At 35.3% G+C, this 22,515-nt stretch overlaps 1 protein-coding gene across 4 annotated transcripts in view; it reads left to right on the forward strand.

Moving 5' to 3' along the window:
- The window catches only part of CEP350 (centrosomal protein 350), a 153,597-nt gene that overhangs the window by 51,432 nt on the left and 79,650 nt on the right, over nucleotides 1–22,515 (forward strand). For all 4 annotated transcript variants that reach the window (XM_038542170.1, XM_038542172.1, XM_038542171.1 and 1 more), the window contains exons 10-17: nucleotides 135–793; nucleotides 1,689–1,810; nucleotides 6,132–7,189; nucleotides 9,069–9,207; nucleotides 10,705–10,877; nucleotides 17,757–17,943; nucleotides 20,260–20,480; nucleotides 20,847–21,010. In XM_038542170.1, coding sequence (XP_038398098.1) covers nucleotides 135–793; nucleotides 1,689–1,810; nucleotides 6,132–7,189; nucleotides 9,069–9,207; nucleotides 10,705–10,877; nucleotides 17,757–17,943; nucleotides 20,260–20,480; nucleotides 20,847–21,010 — 2,723 coding nt within the window. The remainder of the gene's footprint in view (nucleotides 1–134; nucleotides 794–1,688; nucleotides 1,811–6,131; nucleotides 7,190–9,068; nucleotides 9,208–10,704; nucleotides 10,878–17,756; nucleotides 17,944–20,259; nucleotides 20,481–20,846; nucleotides 21,011–22,515) is intronic.

Raw genomic sequence — 22,515 nt, forward strand, 5'->3', positions numbered from 1 at the left:
CTTTAAACAACTTCATAGGATATTTGAATTTGAGTTTAAAATAAAGTGAAATTCTCTAATTTTCTCCTCACTGCAATAAATCTTAGGAATGAATATAGGATTTTAATATATCACTAATAGTTCATACTTTGCAGGCTGTCATATTGGAAGAGCAGAATCTGATCCTAGATTGGATGTTTTACATAGACATCTTCCACGAAACTCAGAACGTTCAAGAAGTAGAGCTCGGTCTGAAAATAACACAAAGAAATTAGCTCCATCTCTTCCAGACAATAAACAGGAGGAAAATACTGCCTTAAATAAGGACTTTTTACCTCTTGAAATTCGTGGAATTCTTGATGACCTACAGTTGGATTCTGCAGTTCAGGCTGCAAGGCAAGAGACAGGAGAGTTACAGAATCAGAAGTCATCAGCACCAGGGCAAGCTGCTAGGAGTCATAGCCCAGTAAAAAGAAAACCTGACAAAATAACAGCTAATGAAGATCCACCTGTTATTTCCAAAAAGCGCCACTATGACACAGATGAGGTACGGCAGTACATCGTTAGACAGCAGGAGGAAAGGAAGAGGAAGCAAAATGAAGAGAAAAAGGCTCAAAAGGAGGCCACTGAGCAGAAGAACAAACGATTACAGGAGCTCTATCGGAAACAGAAAGAAGCCTTTACTAAAGTAAAAAATGTGCCTCCCTCTGAGCCATCAGTAACTAGGCGACTGCAAGACACTTACTCCAAACTGCTCCTAGAAAAGACCTTGCTCGAAGAGCCGCCACATCACCAAGCTACCCAGGAAACACAGGTAACAGTAGTGTCAGAGATGCAGAGGGAAGTCATTTGTGATTAGAAAAGGCTTATTTGCCATTTCATTACCCTCATTCCTGATGTTCAGACAATATTTGTAATAATGTTGACCTTTTCATGAAATTTATTGTATGTGGAGAATACTTTGATAAACATAATTGAAAACAAGTGCTCAGCATTTCCCAGAATGACTGTTACTGATCTCTGTTCCTCTCATCATTGCTATTGTTATATCCTTGCCTAGTTTTCACTGTATTACTAAGCAAAAAGATTGTTAATAAAAGCCTAGTTTTGTGATCTGTGCTGAAATTAGAGATCCTAATGTTATTGGTAATTTTTTGAGTATTGCTGCTGTTTTTAAAAATAACATTGAGTGTACCACAGACTGTTTTAAAGGCTTTAAATTTTCAATAAATCCACATGGCCTGGGGCAGCCCGGGTGGCTCAGCGGTTTAGCGCTGCCCTCAGTCCAGGGCATGATCCTGGACACCTGGGATTGAGTCCCGCATTGGGCTCCCTGGGTGGAGCCTGCTTCTCCCTCTGCCTGGGTCTCTGCCTCTCTCTCTCTCTCTCTCATAAATTAAAAAAAAAAAAAAAAAAAAAAAGTCCTCATGGCCCTGAGAAGGTAAATGCTACTAGTATTTCTAGGTGAAAAAACTGAGGTTTAGAAGAGTATTATTTCCTTTAGATTATGCAGTTAGTATTAGGTGCCTTTCCTGAATATCAGATGTAATTTTGCTGTTAATTGTAGTGGCTGCGTAAGACAAACTAAATATGAACTGATTTTATTTAAGAGAAAAAGCCCCCACATTTCACTTAATATTTGTCTTATGTACTCCCTGAGTATATGTTTGTGATTGGAGTCACGTAATTTTGATATCCTTTTCTCTTAGACTAAACCCGGGTATCAGCCTTCTGGAGAATCTGACAAAGAAAACAAAGTACAGGAACGTCCCCTAAGTGCATCTTCCAGTAGTGACATGTCTCTGTCAGAGCCTCCACAGCCTCTTGCAAGGTAAGAAGGGGAGAATGAAAGATGATTAAGGTTCTCTTCCCCCCCCCCAAAAAAAAAGGTTCTCTTTTCCCGTGAAATTTACTATAGTGGTTCATGCTTAATGAATTTTGTTGACCTTGTACATGAGCAAGAAGTTTATTTTTTTTTATTTATTTTTTATTGGTGTTCAATTTACCAACATACAGAATAACCCCCAGTGCCCGTCACCCATTCACTCCCACCCCCCACCCTCCTCCCCTTCTACCACCCCTAGTTCGTTTCCCAGAGTTAGCAGTCTTTACGTTCTGTCTCCCTTTCTGATATTTCCCACACATTTCTTCTCCCTTCCCTTATATTCCCTTTCACTATTATTTATATTCCCCAAATGAATGAGAACATATAATGTTTGTCCTTCTCCGACTGACTTACTTCACTGAGCAAGAAGTTTATTTAGAAATTGGTTAATATCTTCTGGTGGATATTTAAGCATGGTGTACATCTATACTTATTGCATACCCTTTTACCTGTCTTTTTATATCCAGTGTAAATGTAAGTCCTTGCAGAGATCCTACAGTTGGAAGCACTGTTACTTTCTCTGAACTAAACACACAATAAAACTTTATTGGTTGAAAATCACAGTGAAATTAATATTTTAAAGTATTTGTGGTGAATAATTTTCAAAAGGTATATCTGTATTACTAATCCGAATTTCTTCATGTGACTCATTCCAGTTTATTATTGTAACTTTGATATTTGGATATGCGTGTGAACGTATGAACAAGGGCTAGATTGCTGATTGGGGACTTTTTTACCTTAAGTTCTGTCCTTTCCTTTCCTTTTCCTTTCCTTTTCCTTTTCCTTTCTTTTTCCTTTCCCTTTCCTTTCCCTTTCGTTTTCCTTTCCTTTTCCTTTCCCTTTCCTTTCCTTTCCTTTCCTTTCCTTTCCTTTCCTTTCCTTTTCCTTTTCCTTTTCCTTTTCCTTTTCCTTTTCCTTTTCCTTTGAGAGAGAGTGGAAGAGAACACAAGTAGGCAGACCAGTAGGCAGAGGGAGCGGGAGAAGCAGGCTGACCACTGAGCAGGGAGCCCAATGTGGGGCTCCTGGGATCACGACCTGAGCTGAAGACAGACACTCAACTGACTGAGCCACCAAAGCACCCCATACTTTTAAGTTTTCTTAAGAAAATCTTTTTCTTGCTGTAATATATTGTTTGCAATGAAGTAAAAGTAAATTATGCATGGAATTTGAGGTGGTTTTGAGATGATATGGTTTTAAATACTTTAACCATTTTAGAAAGAGAAAGATTTTGAAACCCTTCTTTGAGAACACACAAATAAAAAATCACTTCCCAATTATGGGTTAATACACATGGTCCTTTCACCCCATTCTTCCTCCTTCGAAAGAATAGGAATACTGATAAAGTTAGCTAACATTTATTGAGTACTTGTAGTTTCCAGGCACTGATCGAAGTACTTTGCATTTGTATCTTATTTAATTCTTGTAATTTCTTGAGTTAGGTGCTCCAGTCATTCCCATTTTACAGAAAAGACAATTGAGGCCTAGAATTTAACTTTCTCAAATGTCCAAACATTAGTGGTGGAGAGGGATTTGAACTTAAGCAGTCTGATTCCAGAAACCTGTGCTTTTAATCACTCTACACAGTGCCTCCCAATAAGTTTCATATGATTTATTTAAGGTTGTAAATACCTTTCAAATTTCAAGCATAAATAAACTTAAAAAATTTTTTGAACTTGAATACCTTTAGGTAGGTATACTCTGTAGTTCATCTCAGTCCCATTATTATTGTCAGACATACTCTGCTGGCTTCCTGTCTTTCGTTTTACCTTTCCCTGAATTTCCTTCTAATTCTAAATAAATTATCCAGTGTTAAAAACAAACCGAATGTAAGACAGATCTATTATTACTACCTTACACATGTTCCTTTCCTTTTTTTTTTTTTTTTTTTTTACCATCAGGTTTCTGCAACAACTTGTGATATATAATCTGTTGCCTCCACTTCCCCTCTATCCATTTCTTAGGTTCCCCATTTCTGTTAGTAGTTTCAGCATATCTCAGTTACTTTATGCTTGGAAGCATGACATTTCTTTTCCTTGCCCTTCATGACCCCTATTCTTCCTTAGGTACCTGGGAAACTCCAAATTACATATCTGATCTTGAAGACCTTGAAGATCTAGCTCAAAAGCCATTTTCCTTGGCTAGCAGACTTTATTGTTTTCTATCCACACTCTGTTGAACTTTATATATATTATATTAGTATGTATGACATTGTATTTTAATTCTTTTTTTAAATTCTTTATTAGTCTCTTATCCCTGCTAGATCTTGAGAAACTAAAGAGTAAAGAATAAGTTTTAACTGGATTAAATTTTTGTCTGAAAGAAAATTTTGACTGAATTTTTTACTAAATTTTTGACTGAATTTTTGTCTCTCCTGTTCCTCTAGCATCAGCATAAGGCTTGGCACATAACTGGCGTTCTAAATACTTAAATTTAAAAATCTTGGATTTTGGGGCACCTGGATGGCTCAGTGGTTGAGCATCTGCCTTCGGCTCAGGTTGTGATCCCAGGATCCAGGATCGAGTCCCACATTGGGCTCCCTGTGGGGAGCTGCTTCTCCCTCTGCCTTTGTATCTGCCTCTCTCTGCGTATCTCTCATGAATAAATAAATAAACTCTTAAATAAATAAATAAAATTTTAAAAAATCTTGGATTTTTCTCAGCAGTATCTTTTATATTTATAACTTCCTTTGTGTTCCCATTACTACCAGCTTAGTTTGAGTCCTGATATTTCGTGGCATAGAATATATGCATTGGTTTTCCTTCATTCCATTTTCATAGCAGTCCCTCAAAATGAAAGACTGTACAAAGTAACTTCCAACCAGACCTTGCATGACATGCTTTTCTGTTCTCTTATTACTCTGGTTACCCTCCTCCAGATGATTCTTTTGAATTTAATTGGTAGACCTCACATTTATCCATACTAGTTTGCAGCCTGTCTAAATAACTTTGAATCATAATTTGATAATTTTTTGGGTTAGCCATGCCTCCTAGCTTTCTGTCATCTGCAAATTTGGTAAGCATATCTTTAGTCATCATCCAAAAATTATGGACAAGACCAAGGACAGAATTTCATGTTATTTTTCTTTCTTTTTTTTTTTTTAATTTTTATTTATTTATGATAGTCACAGAGAGAGAGAGGCACAGAAACACAGGCAGAGGGAGAAGCAGGCTCCATGCACTGGGAGCCCGATGTGGGATTCGATCCCGGGTCTCCAGGATCGCGCCCTGGGCCAAAGGCAGGAGCCAAACCGCTGCGCCACCCAGGGATCCCCATGTTATTTTTCTATAAGCATCTACTTAATAGTTAACATTGACCTTTAATTTTTTTATAATATCCCTTAATATACAGTGTCCATGGTCTGGAAACATAGATGAATAATAATGTCATCTGAGACATCTTTATTCTGTTTTTAGACTTTATGGACTCCCTACTCTGTATTCTGTATTTATAATTGGTATTCATAGTTTTGCATTGATACTCATTGATATTCATTAAGTTTTTAAACCTGAGATAATAATCTCCTTATTTCTTCAATATGTACAGTGTTAAACGTTTATTAAATATCTGTTGATTAGAATAATATCATGCCTATGTTAGTATTTAACAATCTTAAGCATTTCTCTTTTATATAACATTTTTCTTAAGAATTTTAAGAATATTTTTTAAAGATTTTTATTTATTTGAGAGAGAGAGCATGAGTGAGAGAGCACAAATGGGAGGCGGGAGGAGTGATAGTAGGGGAGGGAGGATCAGGCTCCTGCTGAGCAGGGAGTCTGACACAAGTCTCTACCCCAGGACCCTGGGATCATGACATGAGCCAAAGGCAGACACTTAACATACTGAGCCACCTAGGCACCCCTATATAACATTATTTTTAAGGGAAACAGTAGAACCAATGTTGTAAAGAATTTTGTTCACAGAGTTTTATAGGTTATGAAGCCTTCTCTTTAATAATAGTTTAAAAATATGTGTTGAAGAAAGTTTGAATGATAACGGTCCATTTTTATGAAAATGACATCAAAAAACTCATCACATGTAGAAAAATATTTGGAAAGTTATAATTCTAAATGAAATATTAATAGTGTCTCTTTCTCATTGTTTAGCTATGAGTGATCTTCATCTTTTTTATCCTCTTTGTCTTTTTTGTTTGTTTGTTTTTTTGTTTTGGTGGTAAGTGTGATAAGAGAAAAAAGTAAAAAAAAAAAAAAAAAAAAAACCTGATCATGAGTTACTGTGTTAACTAACATACTATGACTTTCATTTCCAGAAGGGACTTGATGGAACCTACATGGATGCAGCCTGACAGATTGAGCCCACGAGTCCAGAATACTCAACCACAGCCTCTTATTGGAACAGCTGGAAATTTACTTTCCCATCTCTTGAGTCTAGAACATGCAGGAATTTTGCATAAGGATCTTGAATCTATTTTACCAACCAGGAAGAATCATACTGTGGCCTCAGGGCCATTAACTTTTACACCTCAACCATACCTGACCTCACCAGCTGCTCATCCAGATGCCTTGTTAAAACCTAGTGCCAGCCAGTATAAGAGTAAACTGGATCGTATTGAAGCCTTGAAAGCAACAGCTGCTTCTTTGTCCAGCAGGATTGAAAGTGAAGCCAAGAAATTAGCTGGGGCTAACATAAACTATGGGTCAGCATGGAACACTGAGTATGATGTACAGAAAACACCCCAAGAAGATGAACCTTGGACCAAGGCTATAAGTCCACCTGTGAAAGAGGATACTGAAGATGTTTTCTCTGCCCGAATTCAAAAGATGATGGGAACCTGTGTATCTCATGCAACTTTTGATGATGATCTTCCTGGTGTAGGCAACCTCAGTGAATTTAAAAAGCTTCCTGAGATGATAAGACCTCATAGTGCCATATCAAGGTTCAGAATCAGATCCCCTGGTCCTAAACCAGAAGGGCTCCTGGCACAGTTGTGTAAGAGGCAGACTGACTCTTCCAGCTCTGATATACAAGCTTCTCAAGACAAAGCTAAATTGTCTCTTGGTTCCAGCACAGATTCAGTTAGTGAAGGGCCTCTTCTTAGTGAAGGGAGTCTCTCTGAAGAAGAAGGAGGACAAGATGTACAGCCTCCGTTGAAGGTAGCAGAAATCTTAAAGGAAAAGGAATTTTGTGCTGGAGAAAGAAATGGTTATGAACCCATCAAAGAGTTTCAGAAGGAAGCTGAAAAATTTTTGCCACTTTTTGGGCACATAAGTAGTACAGAAAGCAAAGGACCATGGGAAGAATTGGCAAAGGGAAGTCCACATAGTGTCATTAATATTTTTACAAAGTCATATCAGCTGTATGGAAAAGGTGAGAAAAATAAGCTTTGTGCTAGTTGTATGTTAGGTTAAGATAAATCATTTAATAATTCTGTACAAGATAATACTTAAGTACAAATTTTCATTGTTCATTATGAGGATGATAGAGACTTATCTAAATTAATCTAAGTTATCTGCAGATTTCAACTAAAGTATTACAGTTTCATCTTTAAAATTTCATTTTTTAGTTGTTATTGTCATGAACCAGTAGTTGGTAGGTGTAGAAATTTTGGTCTAATTTAGAGATATTCATTTCTGGTGTTCAAAATTGGTATGTACCAAGTGTATGCTAGATTTTCTGTGACTGTCGGTATGTATTTAGATAGTAAATAACGTGTATTTCTTTCTTTCTTTTTTTTTTTTTAAAGATTTTATTTATTTATTCATGAGAGACACACACACAGAGAGAGAGAGGCAGAGACACAGAATCCCTCCATGCAGGGAGCCTGACATGGGACTCGATCCCAGGTCTCTAGGATCAGGCCCTGGGCTGAAGACGGTACTAAACCACTGAGCCACTGGGGTTGCCCGTGTATTTCTTTAATACCATGATTTGTGAGTCTTTGGGAATGTAGTGGTCAAGAATTGAGAAGGGGAACTGTGGTAACATTTCTGATATGTAAACCATTACTGCTTGTCAAAACTAATTTTAAAAATAGTCAGACTTTGGAATGCCTGGGTGGCTCAGTGATTGAGCATCTGCCTTTGGCTCAGGGCATGATCCCAGGGTCCTGGGATCGAGTCCCTCTTTGGGTTCCCATGAGGAGCCTGCTTCTCCCTCAGCCTATATCTCTGCCTCTCTCTGTGTCTCTCATGGATATAAAATCTTTAAAAAAAATAATAATAAAAATTGACTTTGCTCTTGATCTCAGGGTTGTGAGTTTGAGCCTAATGGTGGTTTTAGAGATTACTTAAATAAATTTTAAAAAATGGACTTTGAACAGAAATGTAGCTACATATATTTGGCTCATGAAGCAATTGACTTCTGAGTTTGTTTCTTATCTTTGAAATCCTGCAACACAATTTTCCTTTTCTATGATGAACTCAATTCCTTCAAGTCCCTCTTTCTTTTTTTCCTACACTATAGGTAGATTCTACCCATCTTATGCTAATATAACTTTAGAATTTCCAGGTTAGAGAATGAGGCTGAGCTTTAAGTCAGATGTCAGTACACTGTGGGTTTTTATTTCCATTCTACATAGTGAACAACTTACTTGATAAATGAGTTGATTTCATCTGTTCATCATATGCTGAACTGGATATCACATTGCATTTTCCTAGATTTCATATTTAGCTACTGGTTATGATCTTGTGCAGACCTCTGTATGCCATTGATCTTTTATTAACATTAATTTATTCCTGTAGGTGGTAATTTTGAAGGTTTATTTTTTTTTATGAAAGCGAGGTGCTTTTAAATCAACATTCTCATTTTTTTTTTGGCAAGAGAATTGTGTTTTTTCTTAAATCCTATTAGATTTTCATTAAAATTTTACCGTTATATTGAAATACTTACATTGAAATGGTATGTGTTCTAGGATTTGCTTCAAAATAGTCTCAGAGGAGAGTGAGAAATGGGGAGAATAGGAAGTTTAGTTGAGACTAGATTGGTCATATATCGATAATTGTTAAATTGGGGGGTGATGGATACGTTAGTTTCACTATGCCATTTTCTCTACTTTCTTGTATGTTTGAAAATTTCCCTAATTAAAAGTTATAAATATATTGTTAGTTATAAAGATGGATTGGAAAGAAACACTAATAAAGCGAACTAAAATGTTTCTCAATCCATGTTGTTAATCCATATGTCATGGAATGCTTTGTTTGTAGTTTGTTTTTGTTTTAAAGCACATTTCAATGACTACTTTTAACAGGGTTTGAAAGAGGAACCTCAGCATCACGGCCTTTAAATGCCATCACAACACCTCTAAGCAGTGTTTCATATGAAGATGATTTTGTCTCCTCTCCAGGGAGTGGGACTTTGACAGAAAGAAAATCAGCTCTCGAACCTAAGTAAGAATATGTTGGTAATATGGGATAAAATCCACAGAGAAAATTTTACAATGAGAACTGTGATGTGATTATGAGTCAATTTTGTTGGTTTAAAGATACATGTAGAGGCTTCATAGCACAGAGCTTATTAAGAACATGGGCTCTGGATCCAGACTGTCTGGGTTTAAATCCTGGCTCTCCTGATATTAGTTGTTCGTCTTTGGGCATATTACTTAACTCCCTGTACTTCAGTTTCCTTCTGTGTAAAATGGGGAAAATAACTGTACTGCTTCATAGAGTGTTGTAAATATTCAGTGAAATACAAACTACACTTAGAACAGGGCTCGGCACACAATAAGCACAATATACATTGTTAAGTTGATCTGTGAATCCCTAGTAGAGGATGGTATTGGGAAACTCTTTCATGGTATAACTAATATAAGTTAAAGATTAATTAAGTAATGATTTTTTGTGATAGAATTGAGGAAGGATGACCAGATAGATCATTAACTGCATGATGCTAGTAAATAAGTACATTGTTTTTTTTTTTCTAATTGGGAGCATATCTAAGCATTTGCAAGGAAGGCTTTGATAAAGAACAATATTACAATATTAATATTTATTAGACACAAGGTGCAAGGAACTGAGAGGACTGAGGGGGCTTTGCTTGTATTAACTCATTCTTTTTTAATTAATTAATTAATTTTATTTAGTTTTATATTAACTCATTCTTAAAATAGCCTGATATGATAAGTATTTTTGTACTGTTACTGCTTGAGGGAGGAAACTGAAGCATCCAGGTTATGTTGCTTGTACAAAGCCATACAGTAGGTGAATCAGATTTTGCCAGAGAGAATTTCCTCCCTAAATTTTGTTACCATATAAAATAATCTGTAATTACTCATATTCAATATAATTTTCTTCACAAATTACAAATTTTAATCCACATAAAATTATTAGGTGATCTTTTGAAAATTCTATCTTGTTAGACCTATGAAAATAAGAACTATTAAAATTAAAGTAGGCAAAGTATTATAGTTTTAAATTTTGAACTCTAAAGAAAAGATTAAATTTTTAAATCAAAACTTACAAAGATTTAATTGTGATGATATTTAATAATATCACCAATAAGGATAATTTATTGCATTTTATTTCTAGGTTGAAGAACATATTATCAGGAGGAAAATAATTATATTAAATGATGAATTTCAATAGAAATTGAGGCCACATTTTCCAGTATCCAACATTATATTTTTTCTTTTATGTGTCTGAATTATCCATTTTTACTGGTTTTGCTTCAGTAGACAACTCCCTTAAAATTTTCTTAGTAATAAATTGAGCCAAAGGGAACAATCCAAGCTTATGGTAGTAAGAAAACAAAAAAAGAAAGTGGAAGGCATCTTCGATTATAGTTATATTCTCCTTGTGATTAAATAGATTTAAAAATATCCATAGTTTTAGCTATATCTTAAGACTTTTTATTTCATTCTCTAACCACTATTGCTTGTTCTTTGACAGTATCAGTGGTAGCAATTTGGGCATTCAGGAGGATCATTCTAGCAGGAAGTCTGCCTATGATCTGTCCTCTGTGGAAGTTACCTCCCAGCATTCATCAGGGGCCCAGTCTGCTACATCATCTCGTTCATCTACTTCTTCTAAAGGGAAGAAAGGAAAAAAAGAAAAGATAGAATGTAAGTGGAATTCTACGTGATGACTTTTTCTCTTACCATTTTGTGGTAGTAATCTAAAGTTACAATTTGATTTCATAAGATGTTAGATGAATTTCTTTATAAAATGTAATTAGTTTTCATGTTTATTAATCATTGCAACATTACCATTTGCTATATAACATTATAAATCATTTGCTTAATACAGAATGAATACATTTGCAATGATAAGAAATTAAGGATTATAGATAAACAATTATAAAAGAAGTGTAAGTCCCCATTAATCCCTCTGCTCAGAGATAACTACTGTTAATAAAAATGTTAACATTTTTGGTGCCTATTTTTCCAGTGTATACATAAAACCATGCACACACACCTCTTTATTTAAAAAATAGAAATGAAATCATTTAGTTTTGCAACTGCTTTTTGAAAAGCTGTAAAGTATATCCTGTACATCTTGAGTATAATTAAAAATACTTAAATTTTCTTGTCTGTAAAAGAAAGATATCAATAAATTATATCAGTAGATGCTTCATATGATAATTTTTGATGCATATGTGAAATTAACATATAATATATACATCCCCGTATGTGGCCACAGTAGGTGTCCTTTGGCACTGAAAGTGTTTTTGAGTGATTGAGGAGAACAACTATCATTTCCTTCAGTTCTACTTGTGGGTATAATTTGCACTGTAAGCCTAGAGGTAAGAAGATACAGTAATTAGGCAAAGCCTCTTAGACTCACTGGATGGCTGCTAGGGAATGATTTTGCTCCCCAAATTTTTTTTTCTAATTGTAAAAATTGCTGATTGACTTAAAAACAAACCAGAGGGAGAGAAGTCAGTAAAAAATAGAAAACTATTTAAAAATTAAAATTGCCTATAATCCCTCTACCTGAAGATAACCAATGCTAATGTTTTTTTTAAACTTTGTTTTAACAATTTTGGTGAAATAGACATAACATAGACTTAACATCTTAACCATTTTCAAGTGTACAGTTCAGTGCTGTTTTTTTTCTTTTTTTTTTTTTTTCAGTTCAGTGCTGTTAAAAAACATTCACACTGTTGTGCAACCATGCCATCCATCTCCAGAACCTTTTCATCATCCCATACTGAAACTCTGTATCCATTAAACAATAATTCTTCCTTCCTGCCATTCCCCAGCCCCTGCAAACTATTGTTCTACCTTGAGTCTGTGAATTTGACTACTCTAGGTACTTCACATAGTGGCATCATATATTTGTCTTTTTAGTGTTTGGCTTAGTAGCATAATGTTTTCAAGTTTCATCTGTATGGTAGCACGCATGAGAATGTCCGTCCTTTTTGAGGCTGGATAATATTCATACCAGCATATGTATACCACATTTCATTTATCCATTTATCATTTGATGGGCATTTTGGTTATTTCCACCTTTTGGCTATTGTGAATAATAGCCAAACATTTGGTATACAAATAACTGTTTGAGTCCCTGCTTTTTTGTATATATACTCAGGTATGCATTTGTTGAATCAGATGGTATATCTGTGTTTAACTTGTTGAGGAACTGCCATATTGTTTCCTTTGGTAACTGTGACATTTTACATTAACACCAGTAATGCACAAGGGCTCCAGCTTCTTCATATCCACATCCATGCCAACGCTTGTTTTCTTTTTCTATTTTTTTTATAAGTAATAGATATTCTGATGGGTATGAAATGTTAAGATTTTTAGTAAGAATTCTTCCACATAATTTGTAGGTATATGTAAATAGGAAATGTTACATGTAAGGGACCACGATTTTTTAATGTTCTTTTGTTCTGTCAATGTGTTACAGATATCTTTGTCAGTAAATATGGATCACCCTTGTAATGACTATCTAGTGTTTTATTATTTTAACATATTGTAGTTTGTTTAGCAAATTGCTGGACGTTTAGGTCACTCTGTTTTTTTCTGTTATGAACACTGCTATATTGAATATCCTTATAAATGTGTCTTTATACATTAATCTAGTTCTTTCCTTTAAGGTAAAATTCTAGAAGTGACATAATGGAGCAAAGAGTATGTTTAGAATTTGGATACATTTTGCTAAATAGCCCCTCAGAAAGCTAATGCCACTTGATACACCCAGTAGAGAATGGTAGGAGAAATTATTGCTTAATCATTAACCTAGTATAACTCTATTCCAGATTGTTCCGCAACTTTTTGGTGGGAACATTAGACATCATTTTACTAGCACTTCCTAATGTCTGCCTTTTCTTATAAATACTGTTTCAGTTGGATAAGCTGTTTCATAAGTGTTCTGAGTATAAAAGAGCTCCATGGTTCCATAAATTTGGGAAATGCTTTTAGAGTGAAACAAGCTTCTTTTGTACAAGATTAAGCAACACTTTTAATATGCTAACATGCATTATTTATTTTAGGATAAAGATGAGGCTGCAGTTTGAAGTATTTTCTAAATTTATTTGACCACAGAATCATTTCTTCCATTGGCATGTTAATACATTTGAATACAACTGAACATATTTTGGGAAATGCTGAACTTAGTTCTTTTATTTTGCAATTGTTTTGCTTTGTTTTATTAGTATCTCACCTATTTATTGGAAAAGCCTGGATTATGACTTCTGACTCCCAAATCCAGTTTACCTTCTACTATAATATACTGTATAACTTAAAATATTATATATTGAATATAGGAGTATAAGCAATATGATTCAATACAGGTTTTTAAAAATGATTATTTAAAACATAATTAGATAGGGCAGCCCGGGTGGCTCAGTGATTTAGTGCTGCCTTGAGCCCAGGGCGTGATCCTGGAGTCCTGGGATCCAGTCCCATGTCGGACTCCCTGCATGGAGCCTGCTTCTCCCTCTGCCTGTGTCTCTGCTTCTCTCTCTCTCTTTCTCTTACTCTCTCTCTGTGTCTCTCATAAATAAATGGATAAAATCTTTAAAAAAATAAAAATAAAAAAATAAAACATTATTAGATAAAGTATAGGTAGTATTTTGTGGCTTTCCATTTCTCTGATCCCCTCTCGCAGTGCCTTTAAAAACCTCTATGTAAAAAAAAAAAAAAAAAAAAAAAAAAAAAACCTCTATGTATTGTACTCAATACAGTGTTATCTAAAACTTAGTTTCTCCTTTATCCCCAAGTTCTAAAACTAGTGTAATTTTGGTTGTATATGCTCCATCTGGTGGTGACAAATAGTGTCTGCTTGCTCTGTACAGAAACTTCTCAATGTGATTGAAAGTAGTTGGTAGATTAAAGTGGCAAGCAGAAGAAAAAAAAAATTTTATCTTAATTTATAACCTATAAATATACTTTCAATTGCCAAATGAAAAGTAGGGGAGAATGTTTTCTTTGTGTATGGGTCTCTTGGCTGGAGTTTACTTTGTTCTGGCGTAGACCTTTGTATTGTCTACAATTTCTATTTCTTTGAAATCAAGAACAATTTTTAAGTTGTGTATTTATTTTTAAAGACTAATGTTAAATGTGTAGAGAAATGCATTTTTATTATGAAAAAAATAGAGATAGCCAGTATTAACCACTTGCTTTTAGTCTAGGGATTATAAATAGATTTTAGATTATAGAGTCCATTCAAACTGATTGATAATCCTTTAGATTATTTGTATGTTCCCTGCTCCTCCCCATCGTGGTAATGCAGTCAGTATATCTAATTCATGATACACATCTTTACATAGCTTCCTAGGATGAATTACTATGAATGAGGTGAAATTTCTGTGGCAAGGGGATCAAAAATTATTTTTATGCATATTTTAAGTTGTTTTACAGGAAGACTATATCAGTTTGCACTCCCATGAAAACAATGTATGAGTATCTTTTTCTGTGTGTACTGAATAACACTCAAGGCTTTATTATTTTAAAAATATTTGCTAATCTAGTAATGAAAAATGGTGTATCTTATTTGAGGTGGTTTTCATTTCTTTGTTTATATTTTTCATATGCTATGTTTTCATTTTGCCTTTTTTAAACTAAAGTTTTTAAAAGTTTTATTTATTTATTTATTTGACAGAGTATATAAGCAGGGGAAGTGGGAGAGGAAGAAGGACACCTCACTGAGCAGGGAGCCTAACACGGGACTCAGTCCCAGGACTCTAGGATACTGACCCAAGCCGAAGGCAGACACGCAACCGACTGAGCCACCCAGGCACACACCCCCTCCCCGCTTTTTAAACTTAAAAAAAAAAAATAAACTAAATTTTAATGAAAAGTTGTTCTCCTATTACTATCACTACAGCAAAGTATAGTGTAGAATACTTATTTGTTAATTTTTTTTAATTTTTTATTTATTTATGATAGTTACAGAGAGAGAGAGAGGCAGAGACACAGGCAGAGAGAGGGAGAAGCAGGCTCCATGCACCGGGAGCCTGACGTGGGACTCCATCCCGGGTCTCCGGGATCACGCCCTGGGCCAAAGGCAGGCGCCAAACCGCTGCACCACCCAGGGATCCCGTTAATTTATTTTTTATGTGGTAAAATATACCTAACATAAAATTTGCCATCTTAAATATTATTTTCTGTATTTCATTTTCTGCTTTTTAAAGTTTTTTTTTTTTTTTAAGATTTTATTTATTTATTCATGAGAGACACACACGCAGAGAGGCAGAGACACAGGCAGAGGGAGAAGCAGGCTCCATGCACAGAGCCCGATGTGGGACTCGATCCTGGGACTCCGGGATCATGCCGTGGGCCGAAGGCAGGCGTTAAACCACTGAGCCACCCAGGGATTCCCGCCTTTTTAAAGTTTTTAATCCAAAATGTGTTCATTGGGCTAGTATCCCACTCATCTTGATTCAAGGTGCTTTTATTGCTGCTCCTGTCTGAAGGAGCATCCTTTTGTAATTCTTGCTTTTCCTCCTGTAGACTGGCAGAGGACAGTAGAGCAGCCAATACACAAAACTACCATTTTGCTAAGTGTACAGTTTGGTGGTATGAAGTTCATTCATGTGCAGCTGTCACCATTGTCCATCTCCAGAACTCTTTCCTCATCCCAAGCTGAAACTTCATTCCTCTTAGATAATAACTCTCATTTTCCTCTCCCCCTTGCCTTTGGTAATAAGTGTCTACTTTGTATCCCTATGAATTTGCCTACTCTAGGGACTTCATATAAGTGTATGATCATATAATTCAGTCCTTTTGTGATTGGCTTATTTTAGCTTAATGTGCTTTAAGATTCATCCATGTTGTAATGTGTGTCAGAGTGTCCTTCCTTTTGGATGTCTGGGTGGCTCAGTCAGTTAAGCATTGGACTCTTGATTTCAGCTCCAGTTGAGATCCTCAGGGTCGTGAGATGGAGCTCAGCTACAGGCTCCATGCTCAGCACTTCAGCTTGGGAGTCTCTCCTTCTGCCCCTCCCTCCCTCACATCTCACATACACTCTCTCTTACAAAAAATAAAAAGAATGTTCTTCCTTTTTAAGACTGAATAATATATCATTGTATGTAAATACCACATTTTGTTTATTCATTTTTTTATTGAAGGATACTTGGGTTGCTTCCATCTTTTGGCCACTGTGAATAATGCTGCTATGAACATGGGTGTACAGCATAATTGTTTCCTTTTTCATTTTTTTTAATCTTTAATCATATATCTACATTAGAAAACTTTTTGCTGCCATTTGCTGCCATTTCATATGCAGTTCTTTTTTCTGCTTTTTTTAATGTAACAAATATATTCCCATGTTGCTGTTGAAACATACCATCAGGATAGAGTCATGAGGGCTGTGTTTATGTTTTATTTCTCCTCTGTGACCATGTATCCTCTAGCAAGTTATGTGGCTTCATAGATTTCTAGTTACCCCATCAGTAAATTGAGCATATGGTATTCAATTCATAAGATTTAAGAGCAATAAGATAATATATGTGGAGTGTATTTTTAAATACAAAGTGTTAGTTAATGTTCAGGTTACTATTAACTATGTAATTTAGACAACTCTTCAGTTGTTGAGATTTAGGTAATTTTTTACATTATAAAATCATACACTGGGGGCACCATGGCTCAGCTGGTTAAATATCTGCCTTCTGCTTAGGTCATGATTCCGGGGTCCTGAGATCAAGCCCTGCATTGGGCTTCCTGCAGAGAAGGAGCCTACATCTCCCTCTCCTGCCTGCTGCTCCCCCTGCTTGTACTCTCTTTCATTCTGTCAAATAAATAAAATATTTTTTAAAAATAAAATTATATATTGAATATCATGCATAATTTTTATTTATTTCAATAATCTTTTTAGGATACTCCTAGAAGTAAGATTATTCTGAGTCAGAGAATATGAGCAGTTTAATGAATCTGGCAACATAGTGCTTATCATAAAGTTTTTCAAAATGATTCTGTAGTTCATTTGGCATTTGATACTGGTTTTCTCCCAGCTCTTGATTTTATCCTTAAAAATCTTCTTTTTGGCTACTTTTTCATAGGAATAGAATAGTACTTCATTCTTAACATGCTTGTCTTTTTTTTACCATATGATTTAAGAACAATTTATTTTTAAAATTAAAATATGTATTTATTTTTTTTTAAAGATTTTATGTATTTATTCATGAGAGACACAGAGAGAGGTAAAGACCTAGCAGAGGGAGAGGCAGGGTCCCTGCTGAGCCAGGAGCTTGATTAGGGAGTTGATCCCAGGACCTGGGATCACGACCTGAGCCAATGGCAGATGCTCAGCCACTGAGCCACCTAGGTGCCCCAAGAATAATTTATTTTTTAACAGCAAATGGGGGGATGTTAATGGAAGAAAGTTTATTCTCCTTAAATGGAAACAGAAGGATTTGCTACTTTATTTTACATATGAAAAATAACTTTAAAAAATCTGATCTGTACATTTTATTACTTTATTGAAATATAAGTATCAATGATTTTTCAGTAGCCTTTGACATTGGGAATCAGCTTTATAAGAGATTTTCTTTATAGGGCTGGATTCACTCACTGGAAATGTTCAGAACTCACTTCTTGATGAGGAGAAAGTACATTCTGGCTCAGAACGTGGCTCTCATCAAGGAAAGAAATCTGGGACCAGTAGCAAACTTTCTGTTAAAGATTATGAGCAGACCCTTGACAGTGATAGCATTTTGGAGGATCTTTCTGGGCATTCTGTGAGGTAAAGTAATATATGTTTTATAACTGTAATTCATATTTAATTAAAATTATAATATCATTGGTGTTCAGGGAATCAATTCAATAAATTGCTGTATTTTCTGAAGAGATTTTGTAGTTTTGCTCATAGTTTGGGTCTTCATATTTAAAATATAGTTGTCTCTCGCCTAAACTATTACAGCCTCTCTCAGGAATACTCTGCCTCTAGCACAAGCCACCTCTCTATTCTAAATGCCATTGCCACTGTTGTTATCTTGAATCAGTCCTTTGACCAAGCATTGTTCTCCTTAGGGTACCTTGGGAGTTAAGAACTCTGTAAATGAACTCCCAAGAATGTAACTTTATTTGCAGTGTTTTCACTAGGTGCTCACAGACTATCTCATTTCCTTTCTCTATACATTTCTTCTTACCTGTGTTCATCCCCTCTTACAGTACAACTACTTAGCATCCTTTTGTCTCATTATTTCTTCCTGTGAATGTTTCTCTCCTGCTCAACTTATTTGATGACTCAAATAGATTTTGAAATCTCACTCTCTTATTTTGATTGCAGATAGCTTGCATACTTTGTTTCCTTGTTTTTAATAATACAGTATACACTGAGCCTGTTGCTTCTGTGATTATCCACATGGCTTTTATCTGTTGCACTTGTTTTGTCCTTCTGGAAATTTAAGCTCTGAGAAGACATGGATTTATTTTTTTTCTTTTGAAGCTGCTTGCTTTTTCTAGTGCAGTGTCACATACAGATAATCATTTTTAATGCTTTCAAATCTTACATCGTTAATACCATCATTGCTATATTTAAAATTGAAGTTTAATTTGTCAATGATTTTGGAATTCAGAGAATTTTACCTTTCTTTAGAGATATTCTGATGATTTATTTAACAAAATCTACAAAGTTAAACATTTCTAAAACAGAATCCATAGCCAAATAAGTTTGATAAATGCTCCTTTCTATAGAATAGACACCCCCTGCCCCCCCTTTGATTTGAGGTTTTGATGAAGAGGTGCTCAGATTTAAAAAAATTATTTAACCCTTTTTTTTGTTTGCTTATTTGGCTGTCGTCACTTTCTTTACCTCTCTGTCCTTTGGAAAATTGATTAACATTGTTGGAAGCTTAGTTTTGGAAATGCTAGTCTAGGTCAGTCTTCCTTGCAGAGCAGATACAAATATAGCTTGTAAAAACCGCAAGGTAAGATTCAGGCATGGTACTTGGTTTTGATATTGTGTTGGAATTCTTTCTTGGAGATCTATTAAGAGACAGAAGTAATAAAATTCTTTTTGTATTCCATAAATGAAGTTGTCAGACTATTAGAAAATAGTATTTCTCTAAACCACCAATAGTAAATTAAAGGTCACTGTAAACAAGTGAGAGCCTCTCAAGACTGCTTTTATTCAAATATTTATATACTGGCTTTAAGAGAAATAAATGTCTTCTTTTGAAAACTATTTCCTGGTTTTACTGGAGCTAAAAATAAGCTTGTTTTACTATGTCAGAAATATGTTAACGTGCTAACATGCTTTATGGAGTATCTTTAAGTAATTTATTCAGTAAATAAATGTTTAGTGCATGGTAACATCCTTTTGTTCTGAGAAACAGTAACTTTAATGAGCCTAATTTCTCAGAAGGGCTAGACATGTGCTTTGTATTGAAATAAATACCATTAGAATTATTCCAGTCAGACTGCTTTTGAGAGGTTACTTCCCTAGTTCGAGAAAGAACTCTAACATTAAAAAGTAGATGGAAACAAATGAGTTCATACAAATGAGTACTGAGAGGTGATTAGTAGGAAAAAACAATTTTTTGCTGTGACTCTTTGGGTTAGGAGGAATAACAAAAGAGTGTTTTTTGTCATTTCTTAATTTTTAATACAAAATGATACTTTATTCTCTTTCAGAGATATATTTTAAGATTTTTTTTATGTGATAGGCTTGACCTTACCTTTTATATGTGGCTGTAGTTTTATTGCTATATGAGGTCTATGTAACTTAGGTTTTGCCTTATACTGTAATAAGTGATTCGTTATATATGTACATTTTAGAAGAAGGAGTTAAATGCCAATTTAATTGAGACTCCTTTTCTATTTCATAATTTTGGTCAGGGTTTCTGCCTAGCTCATTCACCACTGTAAATCTAGCAATGAGAGAGGGACATACTCATTCATTCATTCAGGATGGCGACTATGTTGAATAATTAAATGCCTGAATCACAGCCTTGTAAAATGTCAGTGAAGAATGTAATGCATGCTGTTCTTATGAGTTGTTTAGCTGGCTCTTGTAGTAGTTTTCCTTTCTCTAATGTCTTTGAAACAAAACTTCTAGTGTCTCATCAGACAAGGGAAGATCTCAGAAAACTCCAACTTCTCCCCTGTCTCCAAGTTCCCAGAAATTGTCGCAGTTTGACCCTCCAGGAACTTCATTAGAAAGATCTAAATCCTCGGTAATAATGCCTCCATCTATAACAGGATTTAAGCCTAATGCACCTTTTACTGATATGAACCTTGCTGCCAGTCGAACAACTACAGAGATGGCCTCAACACCAGGCAAGTAGATCCATACAATTGTAATTTAAGATACTACTTTTGTTCCTTAAATCCCCTTTCTTTTAGTCAAATTGTAGGGAAATGTTATCCATCAAGTGAATGTGATTACTTTTTGAAGTATTAAAGATTTTGTAGGAAAGGAAATACTGAAAAGCCTGACAGGTTCAACAGTGGTGATTTTTCCTGTTTAGCCAGCATGAGTCAAAACACACCTGAAAAATATATACTGTGCTAATAATAAGTCACTGTCTTTCCTGCAATGGAAAGCAAACACTTTTTGGTTCTTAAAATGAAAAATGAATTTCAGAAATCTGAGAGGTTGCTTCATGAGAACTTTTACATTTGACAGTCACTTATGCCTTCCAGGTTCTAAGCGCCTTTCTCCTGCTGGTCTCCAGCATCGCATGGCAGCAGAACTCAGCTACTTGAGTGCCATTGAGGAGTCGGTGCGCCAACTGTCCGATGTGGAAAGAGTTAGAGGCGTATCACTTGCTCAGCAGGAGAGTGTGTCTCTAGCTCAGATCATAAAGGTATTTGTGGAGTTTTCTTCTTTAGCATTCTGTATTTTTTTCTCTTTTCTTTGCTACTTAAAGTCGTTTCAATGATGAGGTCAAAAAAACAAAGGAAAACACACAACTTTAACCTGCCAGATAGAAAAAAGTCTGCCAAATAGCACCTATAAATAACCCTGCAGAAAAGTGTCATAAAGAGCACTAAAAAAGTTACACATAGAATATTTGGCAGCAGAACAATAATTCAGTCATTCACTCTCAAGTATTTCATTTTTCTCAGTCTCTCTTTTTTTAAATGTCTCTGAAAAGAGGCTAATCAAGCAATTCACAATTTTTTCTCTTTTCACTGACAAACCAGAGATAGATAATTCATTGTATTTATTGTTTTCTTTTTAACACTTTATTTGTACCGAAAAGAAAAGTTTCTGAGATCCAGGTATCTGATAAAGTCGGCATAATGTAGACGTTTCCTTAGCTAACAAAAATCCAGTAAAGGTCTAAGCAGTGTTCTTACGTGGAGTTGCTGTTGCTGTCTTTTAAAAAAAAAAACAACAAATTAGTATTTACATGTATCAAAACATACAGATTTAAATCTAATGAGTTTTGATCAATCCTAATCAAAATGTAGAACACTTATGTCACTTCAGATGATTCACCCATAGACCTTTTCAGTTAATCTCCTCTCCCAGAGGCAGTTAACTATTCTGATTCCTAATCGCCATTGTTTATTTTTGCTTGTTCTGCAACTTCATATAAATGGACATATATTTTGTACTTTGTCATATTTAGCTTATTTAATGTGTCACAGTGTTTTTAAGATTCATCCATGTTGTATACATTGTTTTGTTCATGGTTCCATTGATCAGTATAACACAATGTGTTTATCACTTCTCCTGTTGATATACATTTGTATTGTTTCCAGTTTTTGGCAATTATAAATATTCTTGTTATGAATGTTTTTTGCAACTCTGTATTCAACATGTTTTCATTTTTCTTGCTTTAATACCCAGGAGTGTAATTGCTTGGGTCAAGTAAAAGTATATGCTTAACTTTTATGAAACTGTTAAATTATTTTTTTTTTAATTTTTAAAAATTTATTTATTTATTAGAGTCACAGAAAGAGAGAGAGAGAGAGAGAGGCAGAGACACAGGCAGAAGGAGAAGCAGGCTCCATGCACCGGGAGCCCGAAATGGGATTCGATCCCGGGTCTCCAGGATCGCACTCTGGGCCAAAGGCAGGCGCCAAACCGCTGTGCCACCCAGGGATCCTGTTATTTTTAAAAGTGGTTGTAGGGCAGCCCTGGTGGCTCAGCGGTTTAGCGCCGTCTTCAGCCCAGGGCCTGATCCTGGAGACTGGGGATCGAGTCCCACATGAGGCTCACTGCATGGAGCCTGCTTCTCCCTCTGCCTGTGTCTCTGCACCCCCCCCCCCTTTCTCTCTCTGGAATAAATAAATAAAATATTAAAATAAATAAATAAAAGTGGTTGTATTATCTTACACTCATATGACAATCTGAGAGTCC

Source organism: Canis lupus, chromosome 7, assembly GCF_011100685.1.
Source record: "Canis lupus familiaris isolate Mischka breed German Shepherd chromosome 7, alternate assembly UU_Cfam_GSD_1.0, whole genome shotgun sequence".
NCBI classification, from domain to species: Eukaryota; Metazoa; Chordata; class Mammalia; order Carnivora; family Canidae; genus Canis; species Canis lupus.